The sequence below is a fragment of the Neltuma alba genome, unplaced genomic scaffold, assembly GCF_004799145.2.
Source record: "Neltuma alba isolate B1F8T4 unplaced genomic scaffold, ASM479914v2 tig00011926_pilon, whole genome shotgun sequence".
Taxonomy (NCBI): Eukaryota; Viridiplantae; Streptophyta; class Magnoliopsida; order Fabales; family Fabaceae; genus Neltuma; species Neltuma alba.
The window spans coordinates 11,600-22,613 of record NW_021636516.1 but is presented as its reverse complement, the minus strand read 5'-3'; the positions used below and the strand labels follow the sequence as shown (position 1 = coordinate 22,613).

At 37.4% G+C, this 11,014-nt stretch overlaps 1 protein-coding gene across 1 annotated transcript; it reads right to left on the bottom strand.

The window, feature by feature from the left end:
- Nucleotides 1-3,964: 3,964 nt before the first annotated feature.
- On the bottom strand, nucleotides 3,965-10,797 carry LOC114719575 (protein SIEL-like). The gene is made up of 8 exons (XM_028905084.1): nucleotides 9,891-10,797; nucleotides 9,518-9,595; nucleotides 8,660-8,893; nucleotides 8,304-8,495; nucleotides 7,343-7,483; nucleotides 6,567-6,656; nucleotides 5,464-5,996; nucleotides 3,965-5,052 (listed from the first exon to the last, which is right to left on the bottom strand). Exons 1-8 carry the CDS (start codon nucleotides 10,539-10,541, stop codon nucleotides 4,110-4,112), a joined length of 2,862 nt encoding a protein of 953 aa, XP_028760917.1. The 5' UTR covers nucleotides 10,542-10,797; the 3' UTR covers nucleotides 3,965-4,109.
- Between the last annotated feature and the right edge of the window lie 217 nt (nucleotides 10,798-11,014).

Here is an 11,014-nt window from a genome sequence, read left to right as displayed (position 1 = left end):
CCCCCCTTAACTTGGTAATGTTGGCATTAAGCAGCTTGGGATCTAATAAATGGAACAAAGGTGCATGCAATCCTGGGACCTCAAAACTATGAGCAAGCAAGGTATGTGGTAGAACTTGGTAAGAGTATGAGGTACCAGTGATTTGGTTTTCTCCATCTGGTCCATCTCTTTTGCCCCCTCGTTCCCCATTCTCCATCTATTCTGACTCCACTAGAAGCCATTGCTTTCAGTTCGAAGCTATCGCAGCCATTACAGAGCTTATAATTGGCAGTCTGTGGTCCCCATTTATGAAGAGCCAGACTTCGGCACGACCTCATTCCATGTCTCACTTTTGCCTTGCAAGAAATGGACACTCTAGTGCCCAACGTAATTGCCATTCGTCGAGATTCCAATGGTTCTCAAATCGCCGGCGAGCTCGACAAGATAAATCCCGAACGAACATATGTGTTTCTTGCTCATATGACGTGGAGCTTTGGTCAAGACTTGTGAAACATGCAAAAGATAAGGGATGATGAGTAAGGACACGCTTGGATACTTACACAAGGCTTATCTCAGTGATAGATCCCGAAGCTAAAGATATAAAAGTGAAAGGCTACATGGATGGTGCTTTGGGTGTGAGGCCATCAGTGGCTGTGAATACATCACTGAATGTTTCCATCATAGCTAAGCGCTTTCCTTAGCGAGAACATTAAAGTTTGAGTACAATAAAACTCTTTCTCTATCTGGCATGTGGGCTTACGACACTATCACAGCATTGGCCAATGCGGTAGAGAAGGCCAGCTTAGGCATTCTACTTTCGGATATGGGAATGAAACAGAGCTGATCTTGAAGATGGAGGAATGCGCAACGAAACAGGACCCAAAACTTCGCAGCAAAATTCTGGCTACTAATTTCGTAGGCCTGTCAGGGAATTTCAGTTTGTGGCTAGGACAACTAGAACCATCAAAAGTTGTGGTATACAATATTGTGGAAGGCCTAAAAGAAAGGATCATTGGGTATTGGAGACCTGAAATAGGACTTTTTCAAAATTACAGTGAAGAGGGTGAACCAGCTGGTAAATACAAACTAAGGACCCGATATGGCCGGGTAACACAACGGAGAGACCACCAAAGTTGGAAATTGGGGTCCCAAAGACGCAGTTTACTCAATTTGTTGATGTTAATGGGAGTGTAGAAGGGCAGAATGTATCAACTTCTGGCTTGGCTGTTGATGTATTTGAAAGAGTGGTTCATGTTTTGCGATTTCCTCGTGAGTTCGTGCCTGTGAGCAATGGAGAGCTAACTCCCTCCAGCTACGATGATCTTCTCTGCCATATCACTGACAAGGCAAGTTTTCATTCATCTCTGTTGCTTTCGATCAATTGTTTTTGCTCGTCAGATTTTCTGTTTCTCAGTTTCTAATAAAGGAAAGTCAGGCACGTATGTGTATAGTTTCACTGATGATTATATTCCGCCTGAAGCTTGGATACACTCAAGAACATCCCAGGATATGCTCAGGGACGGAACTAGAAAATATTGATAAGGGGGTCCAAAGGTACAAATAAAAATCATATTGGGGGGCACGCGTTGGATTTTTTTTTTTTCCTTTCAGAAATTAGTCTGATCTACATGTATAATCATGTGGATTACAAATGAAGCAAAAAATTTAGGTGGGGTTTGCGGCTACATATAACATAGGTCTGTCCCTGAATATGCTTATGATTGAGAGGTATTAATTATGCTGATAGATCTTTCCACTTGATAACTGATATCATCAGTACTGAGCATGCTGGCCACAAAAACACACAATTTATATATATGTAGGGATTCATTTCCAACACTTAATCAGTGTATGAAAATATTGCAGAATCTTGATGTTATAATTGGAGACATCACAGTTCTAGCGAGTCGCACAGATTGTGTTGATTTCACAATGCCGTATTTGGATTCAAGCGTGTCCATGATGGTAAAGGTGAGGTCCGACTCCGAAAGCTGGTGGATCCTCTTCAGACCTTTTGATTTGTTAGTTTGGTTAATTCTTGCTGCGATTCTTGTGGTTGCAACTGTTATTGTAATCACATGGGAAAAAAAAGCGGCGGAGAAAGATGGAGAAAGCAAATACAAAGAATATGTCCGTAATCCCTTCCTTATTTACATGACCGGTGAGTTATCTTTTGTTGTACATAAATATAGGGATTAGATAAAAGGTTCAATCTCAATCAACTTTGCCTTCCAAATTTATAATGTTTTACTCACAATATCTTTATTGACTACACATATTAAAGGGTTCGAATCAATGGATAATTTTAATGCACATAATTAAAGAGGATAATTAAAATTTAAAAAAAGACACATTTATTATGAATAACTAATTTTACTGTCACTATCAAATTAGTTATATAGCTCTTATATTAAGAACTACATGTAGTATTAGTTTTATACTACCTCTGGTATTAAATATAAGAGTTAGTTAAATAATTTGAATAGATTAAGAAAATAAGATAAGTTAGTTATTTGTAATAAATATCTGTTGTTTTTTTTCTAAAAAAAAATCCTTATTAACTAAGTATATTAGCTAGAAATATTATCATTAGAAAGACTATATTAAAAATAAATAAATATGTGAGACAAATGGATTAGGGTCTTATATTTAGGATCAAAATAAAAGTCAAACAAGGTCTTATATTAAGGATCAGAGGTAATATATATTATTTTGTTGGTTCAGTGGCTTTGAGAAGCTTTTTATGTTTTTATTTATGAATGATGATTTTATAAAATCTATGAAGTAATTAATGTTTTTCTAATAGTGGTCTTGGTGTAGAACTATGATGGAGAGAGAAATTGAGAAACAGGATCAAGATTTCAAGATTTTTTTTAAAAATAAATTTATGTGCATCCGTTAAAACTTAAAAGTAACTGATAATTTGATAGAGGCAGTAGTTGTACGATATATCAACTTGTTTCCTCGTACTCTGTTTGACACTGTATATATCAACGTTTTGTGTGTGTGATGATTGCAGATGTTGAGTTTTTGAAAAATGGGAATTCTAAACGGTTGGTAATAGTGGTCATGTTTCTATTGGGCATAGCAGTGCAAGTTTACACAGCAAATTTAACATCACTTTTAACAGAGAGGACAACGGCAAAACCTTCTCCATGGAGGGACGTGCAAGAGATCAGAAGGAACAATCAGTCCGTGGGATACCAAAACAATTCCAGGGTGAAAGAGCTTCTGATTCACCAAATAGGATTCGATCCAACTCGGTTAAAGCCTTTAGAAAGTCCCGAACAGTACAAGGAAGCATTATCAAACGAAGACAAAGAAAAAGGCATTGTTGCTATTTTTGATGAAACTCCTTATCTCATGCTTATGCTTTCCCAATGCCCTTCTTGCAAGATGACAGGACCAATCTACAAAACTGCTGGATTTGCTTTTGTGAGTACTGTTCTTCTGTCCTCCCCAACATATATATGGCCTGTCAAACTTGGATGATGTACGATGTTGTATTTTCAGGCGTTCCCAAAGAATTCCACCTTGGTCTCGAAGTTTTCAGTTGCAATATTAAAAGTGACTCAAAAATGTTTGGTGACATGATGAAGAGCATATCCTTAAACACTACTATTGACAATCCGAATTCAAAAGTGGTGTGGAGACACGAAGTTTGACAATAGAAGACTTTGGAGCCCTTTTCCCGGTAGCATGTGTTTTAGCTCTCTTCTTCGGCCTTTCAATTCTGAAACCTCAATGGCTGCAAAAGAAATGGATTTCTTGTTGGACAGTGCGCGGCGGAGGAGTTATATATTGAGTAGCCAGCTGAAAACATCTGTTAAAACCATCATGTTACGCATGTGTACTTACTGTGAATAGTCCGAGTGATAAGAATAAGGTGATGAAACACTAAAACTGAAGACCTTTTGATTGTGACTGGGGTAAAACAAAAATGAAATCCTTGCCCATCCTATCTCTCTTCTCTTCAGTCAGCTTATTATCATTTGAAATTGCCTGCAATTATACTATTGCATAGAGGAAGGTAAAGAACACAATTTAGCCTTTTGACATAGGAATTTGGAATTTCTGGCGCAACAATTCCAGATGTCATCCCACCAAAAAAACAAGACTACAATGTTTTATTAAAGGGAATGAGATTTAGTCTTTTGTACATTGGAAAGATAAACTTCTTTTTCGGGACAAAGAAACGTAAGTTCATGTCTTGGCCCTTCATAAGTTTGCCAGGAAACAGCATCCTCAAATAAACATTCCAAGCCTATACATACCCTTATCCTGAAAGAAGTAGCCTTTGGGGTTCCATAAAATGGGGCAACAAATGCAGAATTCCTCACCTGATCTCCAGAGCCTTCAAAAAGCTTCCAATCTAGAAAAACATACTGCGTTGAACCATCATCATTCATGGTCATGCTCAGCCACAATCTGTTATCATTGGTGATATTGTGGAGGGTGATATCACACTCAATGCCTACTGGTAGTCCCGAAACGAAAGGAAGAGGGTGTTCAGAGTCACTACTGAGAATACTTAGCTCCGCTCGTACATGTCTAATTGTTCCACTACAAACGAACTGCTTCAAGGAGAATGACTCGAGACACTTGTAAAACTCCAAATGACTCTGGGAAGCGTCATTTATGGAGGTGCCACCTTCAGATAACAATTTCCTGAGTTCAATTATGAATGTGGATGGCATGACAGAGCGTTCTTTGAGGAGAAATTCTACGTGCGAAAATATTGCAGTCAACCTCTTTGATGTAGGAATTCGACAGCATACGTCAACTTTACACAGCCTAAGAACACAAGTGACCAACATTAGCTCCAAGACATTCAATTCCTCCTGCGGAGAAAAGCCTATGAACCGATATCTGAATTCTTTAACTCTCCTATCAAGCTTTGCCAGTTCAAAGTCTATTGCTCCCATTGCACGAGAACATATCAATTTCTCTTGGAAGAAATTTCCCCAAATTTTTGCAAGGCCCTTTATTATTCGAAGATATTGCAAAGTAAATGCTAAAGCATCAGCAGATTCCATAGTATCAAATCTCATAGTTGCCAGATCTTCCTTCCCACTCCTACATTGTCAACACAACGCTTAAAAAGAAAATCAAGATAATATTTCACATGCATGCATGCGCTTAATGATCAAAACACATCAAATGTCATGTAGCAATAGCAAATAAGCTCGCAGGACAAACATCTTCAATTCAGGCCCCCAAACAGATGGTGTTCCCCATGAACTAGCCACGTTCTGAGTGTAAGATGAGCATGTGAATCTAAATACTCACAAAATTATGTGCCAATGAATAGAACTGTGACAGCGAATCACTACAAAATTCTGCTATAATTTACAGCCACTATATACATACAGATATATCAGCAAATCTCCACATAAATTACAGCCACTATATACATACAGATATATGATGGAAGCTAAATTGAATTAGAACCAAAAGGATACAAATATCAACGAACTACATTACCTTAGGATCTGAAGAACTTCGCTTGTAAAGCCAGATTGTATGAGGGACCAGATACCTGGGACCTTCAAAAGAGTAAGATCCGTAAACTTTATAACTTCGTCATGCACTGGCCGTTGTTCTACTTGAGAATTGAGTATATCTTTTGGCTCCCTCACAAAATGGGACTGAGTTTCAGACTCCACATCTCTTGTGTGTGATGTCTCAACAACACTTGTCACATCAATGCTGGCGCAATAACTGTAATCACCTTGAACTAAGGGTAATTGTTGCTCCCCTTCACCATGGTTAATATCGGAGGCTAAACAACCAATAGATCTACTTTTATCAGATAGGTAGGCCAAAAGGGCATCCCTATCCATAACATCAATAAAAGCAGAATAAATCCTCCCTAGGAGTGTAACAGCGTAAGAAAACAAAATTGGAGGTATGGTGCCTACATTTACACGTGAGAGTGAGGCAGAGACACAAAGGACTAAAAGTGCAGCCACTCTCGCACTATTGAATTCTGAGTTGCCTTCAAAAGCTGCTTCTACCTGAAAGAATGATGTAGCAAAATATCAACTTAATCTCAATTATCTCTGCCAAAAAATAAGATTTTTGGGTGATAAAATTCATTCACCTTGATTAGTTGAATAAATCAATCTTGAGAAAACTACAGGCAAAATGAATCATTGTTCCTCCCTCTATGAGGTTGCATTCTTCTGATACCAGAACATTAGATATTGATATCATGAAAAACTGAAAACCATACTACAATTTGTTGCCACAAGAACATGGCAATGAATTTATCAATGTTCTATTACGGGGATAAATTACAAAAGCAGGCAGCAGCATTAGCTGAAATGTAATGCCAAAATCTGTCCCCCGAAAAATTATAGATACCTAAGCTTATCTTATAAGCCAAAGATATACAAAACTAATACTGTAAGGGTAAATTCTAAGCAGTAAGTACAGCTGGCATGCTGCTATCCAATACCAAATTTCTAAGGATGCCCTCTAACTATAGTGTCAACCAAGTTTAGTTTCATGTTAACAAGACGTGCAAAATGTTCATGAAGTTCCTGGACATGTTATATAATCATCATCAGAAGGAACAAGTTCACCTCTTCAAAAACTTCCTTGGATACAATGGCTACAAACTGCTGGTGATTTCGGCCAATATGGGAAACAGCTGAAAATACATCAGCTTCGTCCTGCCATGAGAGTATGCAGATGTTAAAATGAACAGGAGTTAAAAGTTCAGTAAATGCCAAAAAGAGTATGTTGTTGTTCTGTGTGTGCGTATTCGCCTCTTTCTTCAACTATTAAAAAATTAAGCAGCATGAGATCCATATAGCATAGACAAGATGGATAAAATGAGGAAGTAAGGTTCAATGGTCATAGGGTATTGAAGTGAACATTTAGGAGATAGTAAATACTAAATAATAATGAGCTGGAAGGCATAAGGAAAGAGTGGATGCAGTGATGATAAGTCCCTCACCAATCGGGAAAATGGGTGGCAAAATGAAGGGCTAAATCATCCCATCTAGATTTGATTGAGAACATGATAACATGCCTAAGATGTACAAATCGTCCATAGCATAGCAAGATATGCAGTCCATGCTAGGGTTTCCCCTCCGAGAGAGAAATACTTTGAAAATGTGAGTGAGAGACTATATTGGTTTCAAGAATCAAGATGAGTCAAATGCTTTTAAAAAGGGGCAGCCTGCTTTGAACAAAAACAGGGAAAGGATCCAACAAAGTGATCAGACAAGGATGAAAATAAAATTTTGTAAGCATTTCAATAAATTGCATACCCAAAACTTAATGTTATTGTAAAATCTCACGAGCCCATCTTAAGAATCAGAAAGATAAAATTGCAGAATAATTAGAAGAAAACCTGTGGGTAAATATTCAAACTATCTAGAAGACCATCGATTGCTGATTTAAACAACAAGAGACTATTCAGCTTCACTTGTTTAAATATTTTCCTTGCTGCACATCTCACTTCCCTGTTGTTGTCAGCTAGAACACCAATAAACTGGAAGAGCACAGAATTAAACATGATCAAGATAATAACTTGCCAAGCAGATAAAAGAGTGTTAAAAATATGCCAGCAAAAAGAAATTTTCATTCAATATATAATTTAAATTTAGAAATAAGGTGCTTAAATACCCCAAAAATATCCACGAAGGAGCACCTGACACCTGGAAGTTTTTTTTCCCCCTCTTATATGCCCTGAAAGTTTTATTTTGTAGTATTTCTATCCTAAACCGTTACCTGTCATTAAGTTTGACCGTTAAAAGCATCGGTCAAACCGTATAACTTAACAGCGGATAACGGCCAAAATATTTTGCTACGAAATAAAACTTTCAAGGTAAATAGGAGCCAAAAAAAAAAAAACTTCCAGGTGCAAGGTGCCAGGTGTTCCTTCATAGACACTTCCCGGGTGTTTAAGCACCTTATCCCTTAAATTTATTGACAAGGACTAAGGATCTTCGAAATTCCATCGGAGAAAGAAACCCCTTATCAGTTCTAACTGGTATAATCTGCACAATCAAATCATGGAAATCGCTAACTCTCTTTGAAAAAGCTTTATCATAAAACTTAAACCTATGGGCCATGAACGACTCTGGTAATTTATTATGTTATTGCAAAGGTTATACAGTTTCCTAGTAATTGATTTGATCAACGTGACCAAGTAAATTAGTTATTTGATTCATTCTACAAAATTAAGCCCGGGGGGGGGGACCCTTCTTTTTTATTTTGAAAAAAAAAATCAATTTGACTCCCAACAACCATAAAATATAGTCATATATTGGATATTCAGCCTACATATTTATCAAGAATGAAAATCATACCATGTGCAAATGTTTTTCCTGAACCTTCAGACAGCCACTAGTTGCCATATAATACATAGTTTTCAAAGCTTGCAATCGAACAGTCACCGAATCATCATTCAACACATCCATTAAAATGTTCAAAGCTTCATGAGCAAACTCAGCGGAGAGGACTGCAAGTCTTTGCAAGGACTGGCATGCAGACTTTCGCACCTTCAGGTTAAATAGAAATTCTTAAGCTATTACGACATAGTTGCAGCCAATAATGACTAGTTCTCCACTTAATTAAACAACAGACCTCTTTCCTCAAAGATACATCATACATCTTATCATTATTGTAAAATACATATAAAGCAGTAATGTTCAAGAAAAGTTACCTCAAAGAACTCATCTTCAAGTCCATGCACTAGTGCACCAGCAACACTAGCTGCCAGCATTTTAAATTGTTCAGTTGTGTTCCGGCCAAACACTTCCTTTTTCTTTCCAACCTCTAGGACTCGCTTTGATAAGGTTTGCAAAAGCAAATCCTCAGATACTATTTCAATCTTCCCAAGGGCACAAAAAGCTTCAACCCTGACCTCCATGCTCATATCTCTTGCCATAGAACAGAGCTGCATAAATATGAAGTGCATGTAATACCAAGGTAATCAGCAGCCAACGGTCAGGAATACTAGAAAACAGAATAATTAAAGTATAATTCTAACTTCTGAACGCAACAGAAATAAAATGACATCGTGCAATAAAACTTTACATATTATATTACGTACGCCAAGAATCTATGTATCTATATATCTATAAAAGAAAATCTGCCAAAAAAAAAAATCATTGTTTATAACCCATGAACAGAATGGCTTGCCCCAAATTCCATATGGGCTCAAAATCTAAATTAATAGAAGAATTCATATTGTTTCATGTTAGAGACATCATAGTTTAAACTTTTTAATACCTCCAACTTGGAGAGAGAATCATATTTGTTAAACTTACCTCGATTACATGTGCCATTTTTAGAGTCCCACAAATCAAGGAAGGGGTTATTATGGTTTTGAGATTCATAAAGGACATAGAATGAATCATTAAGATCAAAAGACCATGTTGAGAATCCTGATTTTGTCAAGGGGAAAGAATCATCGATAGGGAATCATCACAATATTGAGATTGCGGCTTTAAAGTCAACCAGTTATGAAACCAAGATCCAACAACCATAGAAATGCATAGCCCATAGAATAAGAAAATACCTTGGCAAATACTTCATTGGACCAGTAGCTTTTCATGTCAGCATCAGAAGCTGCTAACATCAGCCCCCATGAAGAAACCTGAAATTACAAAATAGATAACACATCAGATAAGACCTCAAAGTTACACTAAAATTTCTAGAAGTGCAAAATCTGTTAACGAGTTTCTGGAAGACTAAATATTATTCATTTAGGATAAATAAGCTTATTGAGGATACAGTACCATGTAGCTTCATAATACTAGTTTTTAATTATTATTCCACAAGCATTGCAAAGTCCTTTTTTTTTTTTTTTTGGAGCAAAAACAAGCATTGCAAAGTCATATTCTCCATGAAGCACACAAAAGAGAGGAAAACATTAAGTAACGGCATCTTACAACACGAATTGCAGATGATCTCACACAATCTTCCATATCACCCAGAAGTTGAACAGCACAATGGTAACACCCATCCGCCAAACTAGAGTCTTCGAAGACACCATGATTAATCAAATCAACAAGTCCATCCAGGCAAGCTTTTCTCACATAAGGATAAGGATCCTTTGTGAACCCTAGAAACACAGTAAACAGTAAAGATGGCTGAAGTTGAAAGCGCCCTGCGTTGTTCAGCAACCATAAACGTGCAGATACAGAGGGGCCAAAACAGAGAGAAACAAAAAACCCATCATCAAGCTTGTCCATATTCAAGCCAAGTGCTGGAACACGTTCTGTGATCAAAGCCAGTACTTGGAGTGAGTCAACAGCAAGACGAGTGGACTGGGCAGAGAGAAGAGGATGAGAACAGACAGATTGAAAGATGGAATGAGAAAAGGAAGAGTGGTGGAAGGCAAGATGGGTGAGGAGGTTGAGAGAGTAATGAAGAAGTACTTTGTCATGACTAAGTTCAAGTGAGCAAGTCAGCTTTTGAAGGATGGAACATAGGGTGGATTGGGGAGTTGAAGGGTTGATGATGTGGGATCTCATGGAAGCCAACGTGGAGAGAGAAAGGGATTCTTCTTCATTTTGGAGAGTGTTGTGGTATTGGTCCATTGATTGAAGCAGTATCTACATCTATAAGTTCCAAACAAAGTTGAAGCTCACAATCAGAGCAAACTCTTTTTTTTTTTGAGCTGAATACAATCAGAGCAAATTCAAGTTCCAGTTTTATCCCACCAAAGGTTCAAATCAGGTTTGTTCTGCAGGTCGGAATAGCCCCACACAGTTTAGTGGTCTTCAGACACACATCATTTTCCAAGACCCTTAACACTAGAATGGCAGACACCAGCACATGTTATCCACGAGTATTTTCTGTTTAACAACCAACGTATTGTAAGTCTAGGCCAAAAAAGAGAAGAAGAAAACTCTTTCACAGAAGTTACATACGCAAACCGTCATAAATGTCAATAATCATAGTTCTCGCCAAATGCATTTTAAACAGATACAAACAAATAGCATTACAATTTTAAGAGAATAAATTTAAATAAAACTCCTTTATGAAAACAAAGACATAATCAGTATACCTT

Excerpts from the sequence above, each read along its gene's own strand:
- LOC114719575 (XM_028905084.1), bottom strand. The coding sequence starts at position 10,541 with ATGGACCAATACCACAACACTCTCCAAAATGAAGAAGAATCCCTTTCT. Across the intron at positions 8,496-8,659 it reads TTGAAGATGAGTTCTTTGAG|GTGCGAAAGTCTGCATGCCA; the intron begins GTAACTTTTCTT and ends TTTAACCTGAAG. Across the intron at positions 5,997-6,566 it reads CCAAGGAAGTTTTTGAAGAG|GTAGAAGCAGCTTTTGAAGG; the intron begins GTGAACTTGTTC and ends TCATTCTTTCAG.